The 26,932-nt window shown below is 39.3% G+C and overlaps 1 protein-coding gene across 2 annotated transcripts in view; it reads right to left on the reverse strand.

The window, feature by feature from the left end:
• LOC127432324 (mitogen-activated protein kinase kinase kinase 1-like) overlaps positions 1 to 26,932 on the reverse strand; it is a 167,133-nt gene that overhangs the window by 31,511 nt on the left and 108,690 nt on the right. For both annotated transcript variants that reach the window (XM_051683223.1, XM_051683222.1), the window contains exons 11-16: positions 26,270 to 26,391; positions 19,950 to 20,041; positions 6,587 to 6,779; positions 4,108 to 5,374; positions 1,991 to 2,143; positions 229 to 391 (exon numbers count right to left, since the gene is read on the reverse strand). In XM_051683223.1, the coding sequence (XP_051539183.1) occupies positions 229 to 391; positions 1,991 to 2,143; positions 4,108 to 5,374; positions 6,587 to 6,779; positions 19,950 to 20,041; positions 26,270 to 26,391 (1,990 nt within the window). The remainder of the gene's footprint in view (positions 1 to 228; positions 392 to 1,990; positions 2,144 to 4,107; positions 5,375 to 6,586; positions 6,780 to 19,949; positions 20,042 to 26,269; positions 26,392 to 26,932) is intronic.

Raw genomic sequence — 26,932 nt, forward strand, 5'->3', positions numbered from 1 at the left:
TCAATGGATCTGATGCCCATTTCAATAATCTTAGCTTTTGTTTTGTCTCCATAAAGTTCCAAGTAAAAAGAAAAACTCAAATGACTAAGTACATTTATTTCGTCAAGTATTTAGTTTACTTTCGAACAAAAATAGCTTGATATATACAGTTAGCGTGATTAACAATTACTCATCCAATGATATAAGATTTTTGTCATACTGCCCACCGCTACAAACAATATAACATACCAGCCATCCACTCGACAAAAAGGTTGTAGTTGTTCTTCTCGCAGGTTGCTCCAAGCATCCGGATGATGTTTGGGTGATTGAGGAGGTCCATCATTCGAATCTCCTCTCGCAGTGCCTCCACCACCTCTTCCTGCTCTGAGGAGGTGTTCCTCACATATGTCACCTGTAGGTTAAAACCACCTGTAATTATGTCTGCATAGAATATGTTCTGGATTAGCTGTCAAATACAGAACATATTCAGTCATAGCAAAAACTATAGAAATGCAACTTTAACTGCACGATATACACTGATCAGCCACAACATTAAAACCACTGACAGGTGAAATGAATAACATTTATTATCACATTACAGTGGCACCCGTCAAGGGGTGGGATAGATTAAGCAGCAAGTGAACAGTCAGTTCTTGAAGTTCATGTGTTGGAAGCATGAAAAATGGGCAAGCATAAGGATCTGAGCGACTTTGACAAGGGCCAAATTGTGTTGGCTAGATGACTGGGTCAGAGCATCTATAAATGTCAGGTCTTGTGGAGTGTTCCCGGTATGCAGTGGTTAGTACCTACCAAAAGTGGTCCAAGGAGGGACAACCGGTGAACCGGCGACAGGGTCATGGGTGCCCAAGGTTCATTGATGCATGTGGGGCGCAAAGGCTAGCCTTCTGGTCTGAACCCACAGAAGCAAAACAAAAAGCTACTGTAGCAAAAATTGATGAAAAACTTAATGCTGGCCAAGATAGAAAGGTGTCAGAACGCACAGTGCATCGTAGCTTGCTGCATATAGGGTTGCATAGCCGCAGACCGGTCAGATGCCCATGCTGACACCTGTCCACTGCCGAAAGTGCCTACAATGGGCACGTGAGTGTCAGAGCTGGACCATGGATCGATGGAAGGTGGCCTGGTCTGATGAATCACATTTCTTTTAGATCATGTGGATGGCTGGGTGCATGTGCGTTGTTTACCTGGGGAAGAGATGGCAGCAGGAAGCACTATGGTAAGAAGGCTGCCGGCGGAGGTAGCGTGATGCTCTGGGCAATGTTCTGCTGGGAAACCTTGGGTCCTGGCCTTCATGTGGATGTTCCTTTGACACATACAACCTCCCTAAAGATTGTTGCAGACCACATACACCCCTTCATGGCAACAGTATTCGCTGATGGCAGTGGCCTCTTTCAGCAGGATAATGCACCCTGTCACACTTGTTCAGGTATGGTTTGAGGAACATGACAAAGAATTCAAGGTGTTGACCTGGCCTCCAAATTCCCCAGATCTCAATCCGATTAAGCATCTATAAGATGTGCTGGGCCATCAAGTCCGATCCATGGAGGACCCACCTCACAACTTACAGGACTTAAAGGATCTACTGCAAACGTCTTGGTGCCAGATACCACAGGACACCTTAGAGGTCTTGTGGAGTCCATGCCTCGATGGGTCAGAGCTGTTTTGGCAGCACGAGGGGGACCTACATGATATTAGGCAAGTGGTTTTAATGTTGTGGCTGATCGGTGTATACATTTTTGCTTAAATGTGTCCAAGGAAATGAAAGAGGCCATGCTATATTGTGAATAAAGTCATAAAGGTATTCTCACAATACAACATTTTAATTAAAATGTTATTTAAATAAGCACATTTATTAAGTTCCATAGTCTTGATCTGATTGACCAAGCATTTATTGACATAAGTTATACAAACATAAATATAAAGAAAACATTCACTCATCCATGATGAAAGCCTCAAATTGTTCGGGTGGTGTGTTCACAGATGTTCCCACCTGTTTGACAGCCATCAGTGTGCCAGTTCCCACATCCTGAGCCTGGTAACATGAAGAGAAGGCACCCAGGCCGATCTGTTGACCCTTGAGCCAGTCCATGCCCTCCCTGTAAGGCTGCTTTGCTTTGGTATGACCAGGCAGAGTCTCTGGTGTCTGACCATGAAAAGCAAAATAGAGAAAAAAAATGAAGCCAAACATTTTCATTTCAAAATCCGTGCATACGCACGCATTTGAGCGTAAAATCTGTGTGTAAACATTTTCATGAGGAAATGATTTATCAATAAGTTTGCACTTAAATTATGCTTTCTGTAGGAACTGAAATCACGCATAGACACAAATCACAGACTTCTGGTGGCCTTAGAAATGTGGAATGTGCCAAGATGAAATATTTGTATCTCATAACATATAATTTTACAGTTATTAAAATGGAAAAACTGTATGTTCAAAAGTGGTTTTGAGACTGGCACACTTTTACTACAATATATTGGATTACGCTTCATACTGCAGTCTTTCCTGTTGAAACATTTTATGTGATGAGGTTATAGTTATTTAGCCAACTTATTTGTATCCGCTAGTTGACCTGTTAAAGGGGCTGAGCTTTGAGTCCATATATCCCTATGAAACTTGTCTGATCGGGGCCACATAGACATAATGCAGCCTAATTGTACACAAGTTCCTTAACACCAACTACTCGACTAATGCACAATGCACAGACTAGTCGATTATTAAAATTGGTGGTTTTAAACGTTTAAAAAAAGGGGGGTGGGTTAACCGCTAAATATAATCAAATCACACAATAATGTTTTTTTAAAAAAACAATACATACTGAATCCCCATCAAACTATTGTTGTCATATCAAATCGGGGCTCTGTGGCAATTCCCACCACTAATTTGTGCGTAACTAGACCTTTCCAAAAACGTTCCGCTGGATTCACAAATGTTGCGTACACCCCAGATTTGTTAGTTAAGATGGTGCATGTTAGTGAATTCCAAACATTCATAAATAGGGCATGTGTGCATGCTCATTCAAAAATATCACAATCCACTGCCATGGTTTAACATTATCATCTGAACATGATTTATCAATGCTTATATTACTTGAAGAAATGTAAATTTTAGAACTCATTTAAATGAAGAAATTATCAGACATATAAGAGGGTATGAATTTTTTCTATACAATCAAACACAAACTGCCCTGCCAAACACTGGCAAAACGAGACAAATTTTATGAAGCACAGTTGGGAATAAACAATACTTTGAAAGAAATAACCACATGCATCAAAGAAACTCAATTAAGTACTATATTTAAAAAAATAAAATAAAACAAAACCTGCTTTGGAGTTTAAGTCCCTAACATTAAAACCTCTTCCTAATCCTAACCCTCCCTCTAAAGCCTTAAGTATACTTCGATTTTGACGATTAGCGTCTGCGTACAGTCGAATGCAAGCCTGTCAAAGAATACTCTATTTGACAATGCGCGCATACACAGGCGGTTGCCGCATGCGCGCTACGGCTGCTATAAGACACCAGACTATTTCTCTTCAGGAGGTTAGACCCCTAAAGATGTCTTTATATTCCTTCAGACTTGATTTATACAAATGCAGTTATCTCCTGACCTCCTCACACACGTGCTCTTGACGTGTAAATCCAGTGTTGTTGTTTTCACCTTCGTCTCCTATTATTTACCAGCGACTACATCATCTTCTAACATATCTTTATGACAGCAACTGCTCAAATGTGAGTGTTGCCACCTTGTGGGTCCACTAATTTGTGCAAATAATTCCAGGAGCATGCGCATTCTGCATGTTCACATATGCGGGATTAGAAAAATCGGGCTGCATACGTCCAGTGCTCGAGCACTCTGCTGATGACAAGAATTGAGTCACGCATCCTGTAGACGGACACTCAGCGTCTGACCGAAGTATACTTTGGGCTTAATCCTACCCCTATCCGTAACAATAACTTTGCAGCTGATCTTTCACAGAACAAGGTTTACCATCTAGACATCACCACTGCTGGTGTGAAATGTCTTTCTACACAGGATCCACCCTCATTTTTAAACCCATTTTCACTGTTTGAGCAAAGCTGATAAGAAAATGACAGAACTTTGCACTTACATCCACCTGAATAATGATCACGTCTTCTCCTTTCTCCACCTGTAACTGTGGGATGATGGGCAGGGCATCTTGGGACTCTGATATGGCTATGGCCACCGCCAGGGCTGCCTCCTCCTCGGCTTCCATTTTCTCCTTGCACTTCTGGTTCTGGGTCACATCCTCACTGTATGTGTCATCATTTTCATTCGCCTGCTCCGGTGACAGCACTGCCACTTCGGACTGGAAGGTGACGGTGGTGTCTGCCGCAGGTATGGAGGCTTCCAACAGGTCCTCCATGCTAGAGTTGAGCTCGGCCAAAGCCTTGAGACCACAGAACTTCTCTTCCACCGGTGTGAAGACTGTTTCCTCGCTGGGGATAAAAGCAGATCTTCCACCGCAGGCCACATTGTCTCCAGACCTGACCACCTGAAGGTCCAGTTTCATGTTGCTCTTCATCTCCAGGCTTAAAGCTTTAGCTCCATCAGATGAGGCAGCAGTAGAAGGTCGAGTAGGTCTGGGCCAGTGGATCTGATTTGAGGGCAGTGGCCGAGCTCGAGTAAATGCAGAGGAGCTTGGCAGCTTCTCTGGGTCCTTACCACTACAAACCCCTCCACATACTCCCTTCTGCAACAATAACTTGCGCTGGGTTCCCGGTGAGGAATGGGCCAATTTGTTGGGCATGAAACTATGCGGCAGGGCTTTGGGGTTGTCTGGAGGGAATGCTAAGGCGTTGAACAATGAGGGAAGGGTTGGGGGATGACTGGACGAGGGTGAGTTCAAACACTGACTTGTAGGTCTGTTCCGGGCTTGAACGGGGGGCTTTGGAAATTCAGCAGGGCTTGTGACAACAGTTGAGAGTGTCTCTGTTATATCATCCACAGGATTGGAACTAACTTGACCTGGACGCGGCACCTTGGTGGTGGGCTGATGTAGGCCATGGGTGGGGGAGTACCTTTCAGTGGTACAAGGGGAGTTATTTGGAGCTGAGGGTTCTAGGAAGGCATCAGAGTGCGAGCTATGACCGGTCTGGAGGTCATTTAGACCCAGATGAATGGTTTCCAGGATGTCCATCTCCTCAGCGATGGCGAGGAGACGGCGGCGCATGCGGGCATAGTGAGTGGAGCTGGTGACGTTGAGCATGTCCAGTAGCTTAACAAAGACATGAGGCACACGAGCCACCATACGGGCAGCGCTCAGGAAGACGCGACGGGAAAGCTTACCCACCATCGAGTGAGAGTTATCGATGGACTGTAGCGCAAAACTTAGAAGAGGCAGCAGCTTCTGGTACCTGAAACGTCAAATAAATTGATTCAAACTCCACAACTCTATAACAATACTCCAAAGGCTCACCTAAAGTTTCAACAGTACATCAGAAATGTCAAAATGTATCATATCTCATTTCCAACAATTATGACTAGAAAAAGGACGAAACATAATCTACTAAGCAAGCATGTGAATGCAGACGCATTTAGCTACACAAGCTCGCTTTCTTACATTGTTGTTTCTCAAAAATATCAGACCACAATTCATGACGCAGGGCTGTGCATTGCGACTGTTTTGCTCGCATTTGCGATTAAGAATTACATGCAATGACAAATTTCAACCTATTCGTATGTGTGTGATAAATGTTATTTCCATCTACAAGGAACGTTGCAACAAAGAACATGTAAAATGAGTCTGATGTCTGCTTTGCCACAACCAAATCTCAAACACTTGAACTTAAGCAAGTTGCCGTGGATGCATTGTCAAAGTCGAGTATTGTTCCCTCTATGTTGCATGCTGGTCACGTGGCCGCACTCGAGAATCGCCCATCAGTCTGCACGCAAAACAGCTGACTGGCAGAAACTCATGCAATCAATAAAAACATGAGATATTTTTGGTTGCCCTTAAAGATTATTACTGTTTGCCTTCAAAGTCTGGGAGCATCTAGTTGTTTCATTTTCAGAGGGCGAGCTTAAACAGTAGTGCTTTTGACTCCAAAATTCTGGATTCAGCATGTTTTTGAGATTCACGGAAACACCATAGTGGGATGTGTTTCTTAAATGGATTATTCGGGTTAGTGTACATTGTGTTCAGTTATGTTCAGTGGTAGTGGGTAAAAATGCTTAGTCGAGGCATATTGTTGCAGCAATATGATTGATCTTGTGATTAATATTTATAAAAATAAAAATATATAATATCAAATCATTTACAATATGAAAAAAATATATATTTTGACCACATACTTATGTTAAAAAAACTAAAAAACTAAAAAAATTCAGCACTGGCGCTAACGCCTAAAAAGTGCACAGCCCTGCTCCACCTAGAGATTCAACAGTACATTAGAAATGTCAAACTGCAACACATCTTTATTCACAACAATTATGTACAGAATTTTGGTGCTTGCAATGTGTTGGCCAAGCATTTGCGTCTGCATTTGCAAAAGCATTCAACTTTTCAAATCCTGCTGTTTTATAAAGTATTAACAGAATGTCAGTAATATTAGGATGAATTTCTGTACCTCTCCACAATGTTTTGGGCCTGGCTGCATTCTCTGGCTGCCACTATATGAGGGTAGAATTCAGCAGGAAACTCCAGTAAGAGTCTGTCGATCAGACACAGTCGACCTAGCAGCGCCTGCCAGTTATTAGCCTCCGTTTTAGAGCCCAAGATACAGTTCAGCATGTAATCAACTCCACCAATACCAAGAGAGCCTAAGAGAAACAAATTTAGATGCTTTTCAATAAAAAGATAACTTCATACAAAGCAAATAAGAGCAGGGAATAGTTCACCCAAAAATAAAACTCATTCATGTCGTTCCAATACCCGTATGACTTTCTTCCATGGAACAAAAAGTTGATGTTCATGCTGCTTTTTTCTATACAACAAAACTACTTTTCACTGGCCTGACAACTCGATTACGATTCAAAAGGATCCATTATAAAATGATTCTCGATGCATCACGATGCATCTTGCCCTCTAATTTTATCAATACACACATTAAATAGCATTAAATTATTAATTTAGAATTGTAGGGTTTATGGGCAGAAGAATGAACCATTTCTATGCAGAACGACTTGAATCCAGGATTTACACTGATATTTATTTTTTTGCCAGCTTCTATGGCTATATTCATGGCGAGAACCAGGTTTAGTTATTCAAGAATAGAACTAAAGACCAATCTGTTTAAGATTAATTTTTTTTCTAAAAACCTTAAAACTAAATTTGGATTCACTTGGTTAAAAACCTTTTCAAAAGTATCAACAGAATAATACAAGTTCCTCAAATGTGTAGAAGTATTACAGTCCAGTAAAATATGTTTAATGGATAGTGGATTCTGACTAGATGAACACTTTGGTGAATTTTCTCCTGATACTCTTCTTGTATGTCCTATCCAGCATCATGTGTAAATGACCTGATCCCAGCGATTATTAAAAGGGAATACATATCTTCTCCCAATAACAAGATTTATTTCACGTAATTTGTTGTTTAAACACTGATCCCATTCCGACTGCCATTTGTTTTTAATGTATACATTTAATGTTGGTTTCAGATCTGTGAAAGGTATAGAGCATTTTACTGGTTCTGTAGATAATGCTTCTCTGGCAGCTCTGTCTGCTTGTTCATTACCAGAGATTCCTGAGTGACCAGGTACCCAGCAGAAAATAATACTAAAATTCTTTGATTCAAGACATGGCAATTTGATTAAAATCTTCACAATTGTTGGGTGATCGGTTTTTATAGATTCCAATGCTTCAAGACATGATTTTGAATCAGTTATTATTATATTTTTATTTACATTTTTTTACAATGAAATGTAAACATGTATATATATATCTATATATAAAATCAACATTTAAGGTGGGTGTGTCTTTAAGACCAAGCCTATATAGTCTAGAGGGGGTCCAATAAAATCTATGCAAAATTTTGAATTGTATAAGACGCACCCTTGCATCACTAGATTCAGACTTAACGTTTTTAAGAATCTTAGCCCACACTCCTTCCTCCAATGCCAAGTTGAAATCTTTCTCCCATACTCTCTTGAGAGAAGTTAAGGCTCCGTCCCCCAGACTCTGAATTAACAGGGAGTAGTACAGTGATGCCTCATGACCTTTTCCAAAAGCCGCAATCACCTCTCCCAAAGCATCTCCCTCCTTAGGGGAATGTGTGCTACTCCCAAAAATAGTGCAAAGCAGGTGGCGCAGTTGTAAATACCTATAAAACTGAGGTCTGGGGATCCCAAAATGTTGGACCAAGTTTTCAAACGATCTCAACACACCACTTTCATATAGGTCACCGAGTGTAGCAACCCCCCTCACAATCCACTCCGGCCAGCAGAAAGGAGACTTGCCAATACACAGTCTTGGGTTCTGCCATATGCTCGAGGCAGCATTTAAATAAGTGTCCAATTTAAACAATCTGGACACTTTAGTCCATACCGAGTGTAAATGCGAAATAACGGGGTGTAACTTAACTTTTCCAATTAGTTTGATAGAGATGCTTTATAATGGCGAAATAGGGGCAAGAACTGCCTGTTCAATAACAAACCAGGGAGGGGCTCTCTCAGGTGGAAGTGACCAATGAGCCAAATGTCTGAGACTGAACGCATAGTAATAAAACAAAGTCTTGGGTAGGCCTAGCCCTCCTTTGTCTATCAGCCTATGTAACTTATTAAAATGCAGTCTGGGACGTTTACTATTCCAAATGAAGGACTTCGCTATGCTATCAAATTCCTTGAAATAAGAGAGGGGGACATCTACAGGGAGAGATTGTAGCAGGTAGTTAAATTTTGGAATACAATTAATTTTAATAACATTAACCTTCCCAATCACCTGATGACATCGCTCGAAAACCTTTTTATTAAAGGGTCAAAATTAACACAAAATAGATCAGACAAATTTGCTGGGAATAAAATCCCCAAATACTTAATGCCCTGTTTGGGCCACTGGAAGGCACCCGGCTGAAAAGCCATTACTGGGCAGTACGCTGTCAAAGCCAAAGCTTCGGATTTAGCCCAATTGACTTTGTATCCTGAGAACTTGGAAAAGGAATTAATAATTCTGTGGAGGCAAGGCAAAGATCTAGTAGGTTCAGAGACAAATAATAAAATATCATCTGCGTAAAGCAGAAGCTTATGCGGCACACCTCCCGCCACCACCCCTGGACAATCATCCTAGTTGGATCAGGGAAATTGGACGGTAACTTTTACACTCGCTTGGATCTTTGTCCTTTTTAAGAATCAGACTGATCCAGGCTTGTGTCATGGTTGGAGGAAGTTTTCCGTCCTTTAATGATTCAGTATAAACTTCTAACAAAAGTGGAGCCAGTTCTGTAGCATAAGATCTAAAAAATTCTGCAGCAAAACCATCTGGCCCCGGAGACTTGCTAGTAGGTAGGGACTTAATTACCTTGTCAAGCTCCTCCAAGGTTATCTCAGAATCAAGAGAGTTTTTTTGCTCAATCGTCAGTTTAGGAAGATCTAATGGTTCCACAAAGTTTCTAATATCTTCATCAATAGACAAAGACGTAGAACTATAAAGATCAATATAGAATTCTTTAAAAGCATTATTAATATATAATAATAATAATAATAATAATAATTTTATTTATCACACATTATACATTTGCACATATACAGTGAAATTCTTCTTTTTCACATATCCCAGCTAGGCTGGGGTCAGAGTGCAGGGTCAGCCCTGCACTCTCAGCCATCTATATCAATGGCTGAGGTAAATATTTCACCACCAGCAGATTTCACTGAGGGAATGGTAGAAAAAGAATCTCTCTGCTTTATATATCTAGCCAAAAGCTTCCCTGCTTTGTCACCCGACTCAAAGTATGACTGTCTTGCCCTGAATAACCAAAACTCCACCTTCTGCGACAAAATAGTATTATATCTATATTTCAATCGGGTCAATTCTCTGAGGCCATCAGCTGACATACGGCACTTCAGCTCTGCCTCTGCACTTTTAATATTTCCTTCCAACTCCACAAGTTCTCGTGCTTTGGATTTTTTGATGAATGGAGGCATACTGTATGATCTGGCCCCTAAGAACCGCTTTAAGTGCCTCCCAAGCCACGCCCACAGAGGATACTGAGGACCAGTTGGTCTCCATATAAACATTGATTTCAGTCTTTAACATTTGTTGGAAATCAGGATTTTGCAGAAGGGATACATTAAGGCGCCAACTATATGATTTCTTTTTCTCTATATGTGGCAACACCTCTAAACTCACCAGGGCATGATCTGAGACTAAAATGTTTCCAATTGAGCAATCAACAACAAATGAAATTAGGGATTTGGATATCAAAAAACAAAAAAAATCTATTCTACAATAAATCTTATGGACTGATGAAAACAAATGTATAGTCCCTACCGGACGGGTTCAAAAGTCTCCACATATCTGAAAGACCAAGATTTTTACACATCCTGTGAAGCGTCAGTGTTGCTCTAGGGGGCTTACACACTTTTGCTTCACTATGATCAAGGACTGAATCCATCAAAAGATTAAAGTCTCCTCCCAATATTATATCATGAGGGGTGCCAGCGGCTTGCAAAATCCCTTCAAGATCTATAAAAAAGCCCTGATCATCAGCATTAGGTGCGTAAATATTAGCCAAAATCAACCTTTGCCCTTGAATTTCAGCTAAAACAATAATGACTCTTCCTAATTTATCTTTAATCTGTTTGAGACATTTGAATTGTCTCAAACAGATTAAAGCAATTAAGAAAACATATCCACCCCATATCTTCCCAAATTTTTCAGCTTCCTGCAGGGAGAGACGTGTTTCTTGAAGAAACACTATATCATATTTCTTACGTTTGAGAAAAGTAATAACCTTCCTTCTTTTTATGGGGTGCCCCAACCCATTCACATTCCATGTGGAGAGAGATAGTACACTTATATTAACAACTGACATATTGATATAATAGAAAAAATAAATTGTGTGCCAAAAACTAAATTATGAAGACCACATTCCCCATTAGTGAAACAATCAACCCCCGAACATCCCCCCGAACAAAACAAACAGAAAAAAGAAAAACATGCGCATTAACCCCGCGCACGACAGCGCCAACCGGCGACAATCCCTCTAAACTCAAAAGGTCCATGAACGCCCACGAGCCCCCACGACAACTTTGCCATCAGATTGCTCAATTCTGCCTCACAAATTTGTGAGGCAAAATTACATAACAGAAAATACTTTGTGAAATAAACCCAGTCAATAGGAAGAATGAACACAAAGAATGTGTATATTTATTCACAGAACTGTCTCAAAGAGGTGATCTTCCACAAAACGAATTCCAGCTGATATAAAACCGTTCAGATTCCTCGGAAAGACAAATGAATGTTCAGTGAGCCAGCTGTTATAAGTTCAAACGGATGACGTAATCATTCCAATGTCTCGTTAAAAAAAAAAAAAAAAAAACTCAAAACAAACTACAGCCAGCAGGAGGAATAAGCACGAAGAACGAACAGATTAATCCACAGCTGTTCCAAAGAAGTGTTATTCAACAGAACAAGCTCCAGCCGCTAGGTGGAACCAATACAAAAAGAAACAAAACCGACATCCCGGTTCCCCGGATGATCGAGTCAATTCACTCAGAGGCTGCATAAAGTATATACCATGACTTACATAATCCGTCAGCTTTATAAAAGACATCCTTTGTGTGAGCATGTAGATATTTTGCGGTCATCCATAGTGTCCACTCTCAATCTGTCCGGGAACTTCAATGCAAAAGTTTCTTTAAGGAAAGTGTTATTCACAAAACAAGCTCCAGCCGCACGGTGGAGCCAACGCAAAAAACCTAAAATGTCGCCCAGCTTCCTCAAGAGTAAGTACAGCGAGTCAGGCCCACTCACATGAGAAACATCCAATGGTTTACTCAGACATTGATTCTATAAAAGATATTGCCTGATTTGGACATGTGAATACTTTGCGACCGACCTTCGTTTCTATTCTCAGTTTGGCAGGAAACATTAGAGCAAACAAGATCTTTTTCTGATGTAAGAGTTTCTTGCATTCCTTGAACTGATCGCGTTTCTCTCGTCGAACTCGCAAAGTCCAGGAACAAGAAAATATTATGGTTCTTCCAAGAAAGCTTCCCTTTACTCCTCGCCTGGCGCAACACAAGATCTTTATCGAATGATCTCAGAAATCTGGCCAGAATCGATCTGGGCCTATCTCCCTCAGCAGATCTGTGAGCTGGGACTCTGTGAGCTTGCTCGATTTGTCATGTCGAGCAGACTTGGGAAAAACTCGTCTAGGAATTTCACCATATCTCTGCCCTCCTCATGCTCAGGAATTCCAACAATTCGAACGTTATTCCTGCAGTTTCTATTCTCAAGATCTTCAAGCTTTTCAAGGAGATGTTCCAAATCAACTTTGGTCACGGGCATATTAGCGGTTAATTCCCTCTCCGAAGATTCCAGAAAATCGATTCGTTTTTCCAACATCAGTCACTCTTGTAGCTAACTTGGAGAATTTTGTTTCCATCGCCGTAATCAATCGACGTATTAGAGCGAGATCCTCCAAGTCAGCAAGAATCTTCGTCAACATCACCGACATGTTGGACAACTGACGCTGGATTCTTTCTCCCGCCATGCCATCCAAATCGAGTCCCTGGTCTGTAGACCTGTCGGGGCTTTCATTCTGAACACGTAAGTATCTTTTAATGTCTCCAGAGCCCGAGGATTTTGACTTCTTTGCCATGTTTTACAACAAAGGGCAAATGTGTAACTGGGTGTATCAAATTTCACCAGATTATAACACGTCCGCTCCTTGCATGGCGTCCTTGGCTATCATTTATTTTTTTATTTTTTTATTTGTGGAGCAGTCTCAATGAACTTCAGTGCCAGTAGTAGAGCATTTGCCTCGCACCAAAAACTGAACTTTGGTCAGGGATGCGTATACCCTGACACAGTTGATTTGTTGCAAAAGCTGCTGCCACTTGATTTCCAGATTTAGATCCATCTGTGTATATTGGGATATGTTGTGGGATCACTGCTCTTATGTCCAGAAATTGTTGATGATAATCATTCGGATATGTTTTTGATTTTTGGTTTCTTGTTAAATCCAGATGGATTTTGGGCTTTTTGAGATCCTATGGAGGAATTTTGCAAAAATGTGTCTGTTCCAAAATGTTTAAATCCACTTTCAGATTCTCCAGATGGGTTTTTATACATAGGTCATATGGATGAATGTAACTTGGTTTTCTTTCATATATTGTTGAATGCTGAATTGAAAAAACGCTGGATAGGTTGGATTTTCTTTATTTGTTTTAAGTTTGGTTGCATATTGTAAGGCCAACTTTAGGCGTCCGATTTCCAAGGAAGGTTCATTGGCTTCCGCATATAAACTTTGGATTGGTGATGTTCTGTAGGCTCCCAAAGCCAGTCGTATACCTTGGTGGTGTACAGTATCCAAAAGTCGTATGTATGATTTCCTAGCTGATCCATAAATGATATTTCCATAGTCCAGCTTTGAGCAAATCATGGTTCTGTACAAGTTCATAAGAGTTGAACTGTCTGCTCCCCATTTGGTTTTGGATAAAACCTTTAAAACATTCATAGCTTTAAAAAAAAAATTCAGTAATTTAATATGAGGAATAAAAGACAGTTTGCTGTCAAAGGTGATACCAAGAAACCTGTTCTCTTTAACTTTAATGGGGACTCCGTCCATAAACAACTCTGGTTCATTGTGCAATGAACGAAGCTGACAGAAATGCATACAGATAGTTTTTGTTTCACTGATATTTCCTTCCAAGTTATAAAAACTAAGACACAGAGGCCCACAGTCCACACTGGAATTCCTCCGGGAAATAAATGTAAAGACAGCCAAGACGGCACCCTAAAATCTGAATCAACCCTGTGGAAATGAGACAAAACGCACATCTGCCTAACCTTAACCGTCTTGAGAACAAAGGTAGATCTATGGATGCACCAAGACCCCTCCTCGTCCATGTTGTAAATCAGAAATGCCCTAAACGTTAATGGTCATCACATGACTGATACAGCCATCTCAGCAAGGAGACCCTCACCCCTAAAGGGCAGAGGTGTTAGTCAGTATAATCATCATGTGCTAAAAAGTCATTACCAAGACACAGCTAAAGCAGACACCCTCAAGAAACCACCTTAATTGTAATGGGCAACACATAATTCCAACATTACGACTTCTTTGTTATTGAACCAATTTCTATGTTTAAAATTAAACTAAGAGGAATCATGAGACATTCTCTCTGATCATTATTCTGCAAACAGCAGCTTAAAAGGATCTATGAACTTTGACACAATTGCTGGACACTCAAATCTGACTTTACGCTTCACAATGCACACAACCAAGTTTTATATGCTAACATGCGTCACATGATGTCTAATTGTGGTTAGAATCATAGAATGCATTATTCTGACCTTGTGCATACATGATGCACACTTATACAATGTATAATAATGTATATTTCAATTTTAATGTGTAGTGAAGTAACCACAAAGAGAAAGTATGTCATGTTTCATATGTAAATGTTTGTCTGTTTACGTAGAGAATGCTGATGTTAACAAATGTCATGTCTCTTGCACTGATTTCATTATATAAAAGTCAGGATAAAAGTATGCTTTTTTTCTGGGCAGGAAAACTGAGGAAACATAGAACAAAGATTCATAAATTAATTATCTTGAGGGGAGGACACCTTGTCCACAGGCCCTCTGAAAAGCCACCTTGGATTGGCTTAGATTGGCCTCTTCAGGGTGTGACCAAACAGATATGGTTAAAAGGCCAGCCTGAACAACCCCTCTCGCTCTTCTCTGCTCTACAGCTTACACACACTTTAATCTCTGTCCCAGGAAGTCCCAAGTCTCCCTTGCGTGAGGCCTCGCTTCTGGGGCTCTAACTGGTCATTCCATCACCCATCCATCAAACCAAACAAAGACCTCCTGGAACTGAACCAAGCCAAAGGACTTCAATGAACTCCACAAGCCAAACAATGCAAGTACAGACCTCCATACTTTCTTTCATTTAATTCAAGTAACCCAATCTCAAATCACGGTGTACAAGAGGAGTGCCCTTTCAGAGCATTGCGGGAGTTTTCAAACTCCATTCTGTCCGACTTCTACAGAGATGTCGAAGTCATCGTTTCAAAGCCCCGCCTGATCATTCTAGCACTGAACTATCCGGCATCCATGATCTTAAACGGAGGTCCAAAACACAACCAGAACTTTCTACAGACCCGGCCAAAGAACCAAAGCAAAGCAACAATACACATGTACATTTAAATACTTAAGATAACCCGATTGCAAATCGAGGTATACTATATGATGTATCGATGGTTCTCAGGGCATGGTCTATAGACTCCATAAAGTTAAATTTTCTCTGTTACAGATAATTTCCATTCACCTTCTGTTACAGCTCACTCACCAACCTGTTTTTATGTTTGTATATGTGTGTTAGTTTAGTTTGATGTTGTAGATTAGCGATAAAGTCTTGTTTGTATTCAATTGACTGTGTATTTTATCAAATCATATTGGTCCCTAAAAATCTGTCAATCCTAAAAAGTTGTGTTGCTCAAACCATATTTAAATCTATTTGTGATATTATTTTCAATGGCCATGAAAGTAGTATTACTGTAAGAATTAATCTTCAACTCATCGCTGGCCGAAGACTATGATTGAACGTAAACATTAATTCTTTTAATATTTCTCAAATCAATCGTTAATCCCCTTGTTGAGCTAAATTCCTTACATTAGTGGTTGGAAAATTATGCAGGCATAAGCTTAAAGCCATAAGCCAACAATAATGCAAATTCCTTACATATAATTGGTGATGAATGCTGGCAGTTGTAAATATACCCTGTCACAAAGTTACTAATTCCATACAGAATTAATTGATCCCTAGCCTATAACTATAGCCACAACTATTGGTTGGATCATAAAGGAGCTGTAAGCGATTTGTTCATGGAAAAGTATGTCAATCATTTTTTTGTTCTCATAGTGTTGAATTTGAAGCAGATCATTGAGGCTATGATTCATGATGTTTGTCAGCTGAGGGCACTCTTGTGCCACTGTTGAATTTGACAACCACAGGAACAAACAATGCTGCTCTTTTGCTCAGTTTTGGTCTCAAAATGATCTTTGGAGGGCAGGGTTTTGGAATGAGGTGGCATGGTTAATTCAACGGCTCAGTCACATGAAAGCTTCAGAACGCTAAAATCGCTTACAGCACCTTTAAAAATGCATGGAATTTCTGTAACCATCATAACTTTAAAACTGCATACCTTGTTGACATGTTAATGCTTTCCATCTATCTATCTTAAATGTAGAGTTGTGCTCAAAAGTTTGCATACCCTGGCAGAAATTGTGACATTTTGGCATTGATTTTGAAAATGACTGATCATGCAAAAAAATAGTCTTTTATTTAAGGATAGTGATCATATGAAGCCATTTATTATCACATAGTTGTTTGGCTCCTTTTTAAATAATGATGATAACAGAAATCACCCAAATGGCCCTGATCAGAAGTTTACATACCCTTGAATGTTTGGCCTTGTTACAGACACACAAGGTGACACATACAGGTTTAAAATGGCAATTAAAGATTAATTTCCCCACACCTGTGGTTTTTTAAATTGCAATTAGTGTCTGTGTATAAACAGTCAATGAGTTTGTTAGCTCTCACGTGGATGCACTGAGCAGGCTAGATACTGAGCCATGGGAAGCAGAAAAGAACTGTCAAAAGACCAGCGTAACAAGGTAATGGAAGATATCCAAAGCCTTGAAAATGCCAGTCAGTACTGTTCAATCACTTATTAAGAAGTGGAAAATTCAGGGATCTCTTGATACCAAGCCAAGGTCAGGTAGACCAAGAAAGATTTCAGCCACAACTGCCAGAAGAATTGTTCGGAATACAAAGAAAAACCCACAGGTAACCTCAGGAGAAATACAGGCTGCTCTGGAAAAAAAATGGTGTGGTTGTTTCAAGGAGCACAATACGACGATACTTGAACAAAAATGAGCTGCATGGTCGAGTTGCCAGAAAGAAGCCTTTACTGTGCCAATGCCACAAAAAAGCCCGGTTACAATATGCCCGACAACACCTTGACACGCCTCACAGCTTCTGGCACACTGTAATTTGGAGTGACGATACCAAAATAGAGCTTTATGGTCACAACCATAAGCGCTATGAGGAGTCAACAAGGCCTATGATGGTGGCTCACTGATGTTTTGGGGGTGTGTGAGCTCTAAAGACACGGGGAATCTTGTGAAAATTAATGGCAAGATAAATGCAGCATGTTATCAGAAAATACTGACAGACAATTTGCATTCTTGCGCACGAAAGCTGCGCATGGGACGCTCTTGGACTTTTCAGCATGACAATGACCCTAAGCACAAGGCCAAGTTGACCCTCCAGTGGTTACAGCAGAAAAAGGTGAAGGTTCTGGAGTGGCCATCACAGTCTCCTGACCTTAATATCATCAAGCCACTCTGGGGGGATCTCAAACGTGTGGTTCATGCAAGACGACCAAAGAATTTGCATGACCTGGAGGCATTTTGCCAAGACGAATGGGCAGCTATACCACCTGCAAGAATTTGGAGCCTTATAGAAACTATTACAAAAGACTGCATACTGTCATTGATGCTAAAGGGGGCAATACACAGTATTAAGAACTAAGGGTATGCAGACTTTTGAACAGGGGTCATTTCATTTTTTTCTTTGTTGCCATGTTTTGTTTTATGATTGTGCCATTCTGTTATAACCTACAGTTGAATATGAATCCCATAAGAAATAAAAGAAATGTGTTTTGCCTGCTCACTCATGTTTCCTTTAAAAATGGTACATATAGGTATCCAAGGGTATGCAAACTTTTGAGCACAACTGTACATATAGTTATTTTAAACACAAGTATACTGTAAGTTCATGGGGGGAGCAGAATTACTTATATGTAAGAAGGGGCGGGGGTCCTTCAAGGAACAAACCGTAAAGCGGTACAAATAGCGGGTTTGCTGCTTAAGAAATCAATCAAGTATATCGTATGTGCACTCTCCTGACAGGCAGGACTGGCAACGAGCAACAGCCACAGAAATAAAGAGCTCACGATGAGAGAAAGGCATTGGGATGGATGGACAGTTAGTGATGCCAGCTTCCATGGCTATTTTCATGGCGAAAAACAAGTTAAAACATATTAAAATCTACAGTGAAAAAAAAAACCAATATAAGGCTTTCGAAATTTGTTTTCATTAAGAACTACCTGATTCAGGGTTGACTTTGTTAAAAATCTCTTCAAACGTGTTTGCTGAGTAAAATAATTTCCCAAAAGAAATAAAACCAGCACAATCCAATAAAATATGCTTCAAAGATAGTGGACTCTGGCATGCAGGAGCATAATGGTGGATCGTCATCTGATATTAAAAACTTTAGTCTGTTTTTTCTTATAATAAGCATAAACATTACTAACTTTAGTTCGAGTTCTCTGAAAACCAGACTTAATAACTTACCAGACTTACTTATGCCATTTTGTTTCTCTTGTATTTTTTTCTTGTTTTAAGGATAAAAGGAAGACAAAAATACTCAGAAATAAAAAACATTTTTCTTCTTCAGAGTACTGATGTCAAATTTGGTGCAATACTGCTTTAAGTGACAATTTTGTATATGAGCATGCAGGATTTGAGAGCTGTTGCAGAGGGCAAGATTATAAGTGGGAAAAAATTCAATTTAGGTGTGTTCCTCACACAAAGCTATCATATGGCTTCAGAACACTTGGAATCTAAGGCACGATTCATGTGGACCACTTTTATAGTGGCTTTATTTTGCTTTTTTGTTCTTTTTGGACCTTGACAGTCCCTAGTCACTGTCTATTGTCATTGTATGGAAAAAGAGCAGCTTGATTTCTCAGAACATCTTATTTTGTACCACAGAAGAAAGTCATACAAGCCTGAAATGACATGAGGGTTAGTAAATGACAGAATATCCTGTAATAATTTTGAAGAAATTAAGTTGATGCATTGTCTGTTAAACCAGTATTTACATTTTTTTTTTCTTCAGTCATTTGGGGATATTTCAGTATTACATAGTTTTGATGATTACAAAAATAACAAAAGTGTGCCAGAGAAAGCTGGTTCTATTTAATGTTTTCATGTGGATGCTAGGGCTGCAACGGTACACAAAATTCACATTTTTGGGTCAAGGTTTCAAGGAGTACAACTGTTGTGCTGAAATATCCCTCTCTTTAGGCAGAGGTTTGCTACACACACAGATTCAGAATGGAGGAGATGTGACAGACATCCTGAGTCCCTCTGACTCTGTCTCTGATTCCCTGTCATGTGGAGTTGTCTAAATAACAACAGTAGTACAACAGCAACATAAACAATTAGTAATAGATTGAATTAGGATGCTATTCCTAGAGCAACTTTACCCTATGAATGTGTGTGATTGTGTATTTATCCCTTCAGGGATTGGTACAGAAAGCATCAGTCAATACGCAGCTTCAGTGAGTAAAGGATTTACATTCAATAAACAGATTTTTCCAGTCAACTGTTGTGATTTTTTATTTTATTAGACATTTTAAGTGTAGGAGATCCTCACCGCTCGTTGCTGGAAACTAACTGCATCTGGTTAGGACATGACACAGTGTTGAGAATTTATACTCCACACACTGCCTAACACTTCATTTTTAGGCTGCAGCACACAAACTGCAATAAATACAGCAGTGCAGACACAGTTTTGCCATTCAGCTCAGCAATTGTACTGATCACTCACAGGACAATTAGAAGTAAAATTAAATTAAATTAAAATGATCATATCTGCAGCAATATTTCTATGGTGTTCGCTAATGCTTTAGGTTCGGTTTGGCATGGATACATGTCCATGTCCCAAGTGGATGATGATGAGATTTGTACCTGCTTTGAGGATTTCTCTCCCCACAGCGAGTTCACCCATCTGACCCTTACACAGCTCCAGTAGAGTGGACACAGACAGCTGACTGGTTCGACTAGGAGTACAAAACAAAAACATGAATACACGTTACACACTATTCCAAAAGAGCATTTAAAATCAACCTGAAACAAGTGTTTACTTCTGTTTTTATGACATATTTCTGTTTTGACCTGCATTCCATACTAGCTGAACTGAAAATACACTGCCTGGCTAAAAAGTTGCATACTCTAATATGTCATTGGACCATCTTTAGCTTTGATTACGGAGTGCATTTGTCGTGGAATTTTTCCGACCAAGTGTTTTAGTGATCTTCGATCACAATCATCCAAGATTTTTTTTCCGACCACATTTCTTCCACGAAGCTGACAGTTCACCTCTCATTATCCTTCCAGGTTTTAATGCTGCGTTGGACAGTTCTTAACCCAATTCCAGTGATATCAGCAATATCCTTAGTTGTTTTCTTTGCTTGATGCAGGCCAATAATTTGCCCCATCTGAAATAATTTGCCCCTTCACAGTAACACCTTTTCCACGACCATGGGGAACGTCTTCCGACATGGTTGTTTAAGAAATGAGAAGCTACACACTGCATCAGTTAGAGTTAAAAGAATTGTTGCCAGCTGAAACATATTAATCACTGCAATAATGATTCAATCATAAGCTCTTAAGTATCTGCTTATTTAAACCCAAAAGGCAAGGTTTTATTTGGCCAGGCAGTGTAAGAGGGTGAAAATAAGTGACATCACCCAAAAGGAAATAGGGTGTAAAAATGTGTCAATGCATCGCGGTGCATCGATCTGTCATAGAAATTTTGATGCATAGATTACAGAATTTAAGAATTGATTATCATTATATATTAACAGCCCATGTGGCAATCACATATCACACGAACCTTCTCGCAACAGACACGGAGCGGAGCATGCAAGATTGAAGGGAAATAAAGCGCACTTTGAAATAAAGAAAGTTTATGCTTCTGAGTTCACCCCATGAACCTACAAAAGATAAAATGGATAGATATAGGGATGGATGCTGTCGAGTTCATTTTTCGGTGTCATTATTCAAAACTGTTTGCATCCATCTGACCAAATTAAATGCATTGTTGTTGTCTTCTTATCGGATTGCGATAAATTATGTTCATATCACTTTTGCATCTCCATAAAATAAAAAGAATCAGAATCAGAATGAGCTTTACTGCCAAATATGCTTACACATACAAGGAATTTGTCTTGGTGACAGAAGCTTTCAGTGCACAAACAATACAACAACAAGACAGAGATAATAAAAAAATAATTACATTACATTCCCTTGCACTATGATGGGATAATAGAACTAAAAAAATGTATTTCTCCATAAAACAGTTTAACCACAAATAGAACTTGGCTTAAATAAATGTTATTGCTGGGCAGACATTGGCTGTGAACAAAACCACCCACTAGTTCATTTATTCTCTTTACAGTGAGTGCTACAGAATATGGAGTGATTTCAGACTGTTCTGAAGGGAACAAAACAGATGATTAAAGTCACCTGGGATTGGTCAATGACATGCGGCAGCCGCGAAAAGACAAAGACATAAAAACATTTGGCGCCATGCGAGGGTCGGACGTGTGAATGGCGAGCTCTACGCACTTTGCTAGTTTTAATACTTTATGTAATAAACCGATGAGATTCGATACACTCCGATTCTTAACTGTTCTAGGAAGACAATATGTCAAAGAATTCAAAATCCTCTGACTCTGGAGACATTAAAATACACTTACGTGCTCGAGCTGAAGCCCCTGAGCAACAGGCCGAAAGCCCGGGACTCAATTTGGCCAATGAAGTGAAAGAGATTCAACGAAGGTCGTTGCTGACTTGGAGGATCTTGCTGTAATACATCGATTGATCACTGCCATGGAGATGAAATTCACTGAGATGGTTACAAGAATGCCGGATGTTGAGAAACAGATCGATTATCTCGAGTCACTGGAGAGGGAATTAGCTGCTAATCCGCTAGTGACCAAGACAGACTTGGAAAGCGTTTGGGAAAAGTTGGAAGACCTTGAGAATCGTAACTGGCGAAACAACGTCCAAATGGTTGGAATTCTTGAGGACGAAGAAGGCCGAGATATGGTGAAATTCCTATATGGGCTCTTCCCAAGTCTGCTCAACACAACAGGCCACAAGTTGAAAATTGAGCGAGCTCAGAGTTCTGGCTCAGAGATCCGCGGAAGGAGACAGGCCCGGATCAATTTTGGCCAAATTTCTGAGATCATCCGATAAAGATCTCGTGTTACGCGAGGCGAGGAATAAAGGAAGGCTTTCTTGGAAGAACCAAAGCATTTTCTTGTTCCCAGACTTTGCGAATTCGACAAGAGAGAAACATGATCGATTCAAGGAATGCAAGAAACTCTTACATCAACGGAAGGTCGCTTTTGCACTGATGTTCCCTGCCAAATTGAGAATAGATACTAAGGAAGGCCGCAAAATATTTGCCTGCCCACAGCAAGCGATGCCCTTCATAAAATCAATGGAATGAGTAAGCCATTGTGTGGTACTCTCTATGCAGCCGAGTGGGCCTGACTCACTGAACACTCACTTGACTGTCCGAGGAAACTGAGCACCTTTTTTGTTTCTTTTTGTGCTGGTTCCACCTAACGGCTGGAGTTTGTTTTGTGGAGGAACATGTTCTTTGTGCTTATGTCTCCTATTGGCTGGAGTTTGTTTTATAGATTATTTTCTGTTGTGTAAATCTGTCTCACAAAATGTGTATAGAAGCACCAGACTTGAGCAATCCGACGGCAGAGTTGTCGCAGTACATGGACTGTTTGAGTTTAGAGGGATGGACGCCAGTTGGCACTGTCGTGCACGGGGTTACGGTGCACGTTTTTCTTTTTTCTGTGTTTTTTGTTCGGGGGGGGGGGAGTTCAAGGTTTGATTGTTGCACTAATGTTGGAATGTGGTCGTTATAATTTTATTTTTGACACACAATCTATTTTTTCTAATATGTCAAAATGTCAAATGTTAATATGAGTGGACTGTCTCTTTCCACGTGGAATGTGAATGGGTTGGGGCACCCCATAAAAAGAAGGAAGGTTATTTATTTTCTTAAATGTAAGAAATATGATAGTGTTTCTTCAAGAAACGCATCTTTCCCCACAGGAAGCTGTAAAATTTGGGAAGATATGGGGTGGACATGTTTTCTTTAGTGCTGGTTCAAGTAAGAGCAGGGGAGTCATTACATTGATAAGTAAACATCTACAATTCAAATGTCTCAAACAGATTAATGATAAATTAGGAAGAGTCATTGTTTTAGCAGAAATTCAGGGGCAAAGGTTGATTTTGGCTAATATTTACGCACCTAACGCTGATGATCAAGGCTTTTTAATAGATCCTGAAGGGATGTTGCAAGCTGTTGGCACCCCTCATGATATAATATTGGGAGGAGACTTTAATCTTTTGATGGACTCAGTCCTTGATCATAGTGAAGCAAAAGTGTGTAAGCCCCCTAGAGCAACACTGACACTTCACAGGATGTAAAAATTTTGGTCTTACAGATATTTGGAGACTTTTGAACCCATCTGGTAGGGACTTTACATTTTTTTCATCAATCCATAAGATTTATTCTAGAATAGATTTATATATATATATATATAAGTCCATTTCATCTGTTGTTATCTTTGTCTCGGATCACGCCCTGGTGAGTTTAGAGGTGTTGCCACATAGGGAAAAAGAAATCATAAAGTTGCCACTTTAATATATCCCTTTTGCAAAATCCTGAATTCCAACAAATGTTAAAGGCTGAAATCAATGTTTATATGGAGACCAGTTGGTCCTCAGTATCCTCTGTGGGCATGGCTTGGGAGGCACTTAAGGCAGTTCTTAGGGGTCGGATCATACAGTATGCCTCAAAGGTGTATAATCGCCTTTACACAATACTAAATGACAGTTTTCATTCTATGACCTTGCTCGATTTAAACATGGATCTTATCTGTCTGCACATGACATTTCATCTGTAATTACTGGTGCAATAAATCTTAACGCATCATGATATGCATACTCTTCAACTCTGTGGACCTGCCGGTGGGTCCAAAAGGGGGCGCTATATCGCGAAAAAGGTTTAAAAGTCGTCGTATACATAAGTCAGGCATATAGGGTATCGTTTGAAAGCTTCAAATCTGATCTTTTCCAAGATAACCATCACTTCTGCATTTATATTACTTAAAATGACAACACGGAAGGTGATAGAGGAAAAATCTATTTTTCTAGTACTTGCTCCCATCTAGTGGAATAAAATAATAAAAATAAACAATTACATGCTTACAAATTCATGATGAATTTTTTTTTTTTTTTTTTATTCATCATAAGATTGTAAACATATACAATATTATTTATGAATAATTTGACATTTTTGGCAGTTAGTTCACAGTATGTGTAAATGGTGAGCTTTTAAATTTGAGTGTGAAAAATTACTGGTGGCAGCCCAAAAATGCTTCAGAGTCAAAGAGGTTAAGCTTATTTCATGGTTCACCGACTGTTTGTGTGTGTTTGCATCAAGCCATTATGTTATTCTTTCTTCATATCGGATATCTATTGATATAGATATGCATGTAACATATCTATAAGTACCATATTATCTCTATATAACATATTTATATCTTGAATGCATATTATGTAAAAATTGTTTTTTTTTTTTTAATATATGCAGCGATACATAAGCCAATCCTCCTTGGTCCTAAATGAATCTGTGATTCTACTGCATGTCTGTGCTGTATAAATTAGGAATTTTCTGTAAAAACTGAGAATTTTTGTTCGGCATATTTTTTTAAATAATTATGAATTATTCTAAAATAATCAAATCGGACTGAATCATGACCAAATTTCAGATTTCATTATGCATCGTAATTGTTAGGTAAAGAATTGCACTCAAATCGAATCATTGTCAGAGCAAATCATTACACCCCTAAAAGGAAAGTCCTTTTCAGGGATGTGTTCATTCTCACACACTTTTTTTTAGTCAGAATTTTTGTCGTTGAAGAAAATGTCATTGTCATATTCATTCATTTTATTCAATTTTACTTTTAAATAGCATATAATTTTAGTAGACAAAAGTAAAATACATTTGGTTGACGAACCAAATGTATCATTTGCAAAATGATAAAAACTTGGTATAAATTGTAACAGAACAAACTTTAACCAAATATTCAAATATTTTAAAAATATATAAATTACTTACAATTACTTTAATAAGTGAGATTAAACATGAGCAACTGGGTAGCACTTTATTTAACTGTACTGTTCTAGATTTACATACTATATTATTACAACAACTACAGTAATCACTAGTTACTAACCCTAAACCTAACCCCAACCCTAAACTTAACCCATTTTAAGTACATGTAGTTACCTAATATTACTTAGTACTTTCTTTGGTAAGTACACTGTAAATATACTAAAAGTACACGTACTGTAAAATAAAGTGCAACTGAAAACTGTCCTGAAAACCTAAGCTCCTGAAATGATAGCATATAATGAATATACTAAAGTATAAGCTACTTTTTACAGGTGAATTCCTCACGTTTAGGCAGTTTAGGATATTGCATTATGTGTACAGCATTTTTAAGGAAACGGCGTATTTACAACGCAAGTTACGCATTCTGACTAGCGTGTAACTTAAAGTTTGCCTGTTCATTCCCTTCTTTTTCTGTGCAGATGTACGTTGTAATATGAAGTTAATGTTGTGGATAGCAGATTAATGTTGCATAAATAGGATGTGTTTGAGTGAGGTAATTAATCTGTTAGTAAAGTTCATTGTACAGGTGTTCATCTGGGAAATGCACAACATGCTATGACTGGATTATTTCAAACAATTCTATCTAGATTATATATATATATATATATATATATATATAAAAACAGTAAAAGTGCATTGTTGATATATTGCAATGTTATTTTTTTCTCGTCATATTTAACTTTGTGTTATAATTAAAACCATTTGAACATGGTCATGATGCGTCTTTTTTATCTCAACTTCGTTATCATTGACAAAATCAAAAAACCCTTCGTCAATGAACATTTTCAGTAATTTAGTTGACGAAAGTAACATTGCATGCACTGACTCGTTCGTTCACAATAAGACCAGGAATGTGTATTATGAAAGCAAATTCATGCTTTGATTTCATGTTGACATTAGCAAGTCTTTAAATCAAATTATAATCTCATGATTCATCTGTGATTGTTACAGGGCCTGTCCACTAGGTGGCGGAAGATTGTTAACTGCAGGCCAGTCCTGTGGAAGAGAGTTGCACCTGTTAGCGTCTGCACACTTGACCAGTATGGTCTCCACCACGGGCCGCAGCAGCTGCTGTAATCGACTGCGCTCTGAGTGTGTGTGACAGGGGGTGTACACCAGCATCGCTCGCAGGGTTTTCTGAAACACAACACAAAAGACTCACAATAGAGATCTTCACAAAAGCAAAAACAAACACAAAACAACACTGACACATTCAGGATTGTGGCTTGCATTCAGTAGGGTTTGTAGTGAAATAAAAGGAGGTGGAATTTAACGAATCTGATTTCAATCTCGATTCACTTAATGACTAATGTTCGATTGGCAATTTAGTCATTTTGAACAATATACAGTAGAATGGGAAGCCATAGGTCTTTAATGGAAAACACACTTTTCAACTTGCATGTTATTGTGTGTGCATGTGAGAGAGTTCACTCTGACCACGACTCCCAGAGCGCGCTGGGGAGTGGTGACTGATAGCACACACACAACCTCCTGAACGAACACTACACACACACACACACAAATATACACACTTTACCGCAAACACATTCAAAACACTCTATACCTGGCTTAAATAATTCTCCACAGGCTACTAAAATGACTCCAAGTCAAGTATAAATGGTGAAACATTATGGGATTTGAACTCTGCCACATTTAGTCCATGATACTCAGATTTCAT

The sequence above is a fragment of the Myxocyprinus asiaticus genome, chromosome 42, assembly GCF_019703515.2.
Source record: "Myxocyprinus asiaticus isolate MX2 ecotype Aquarium Trade chromosome 42, UBuf_Myxa_2, whole genome shotgun sequence".
Classification (NCBI taxonomy): domain Eukaryota; kingdom Metazoa; phylum Chordata; class Actinopteri; order Cypriniformes; family Catostomidae; genus Myxocyprinus; species Myxocyprinus asiaticus.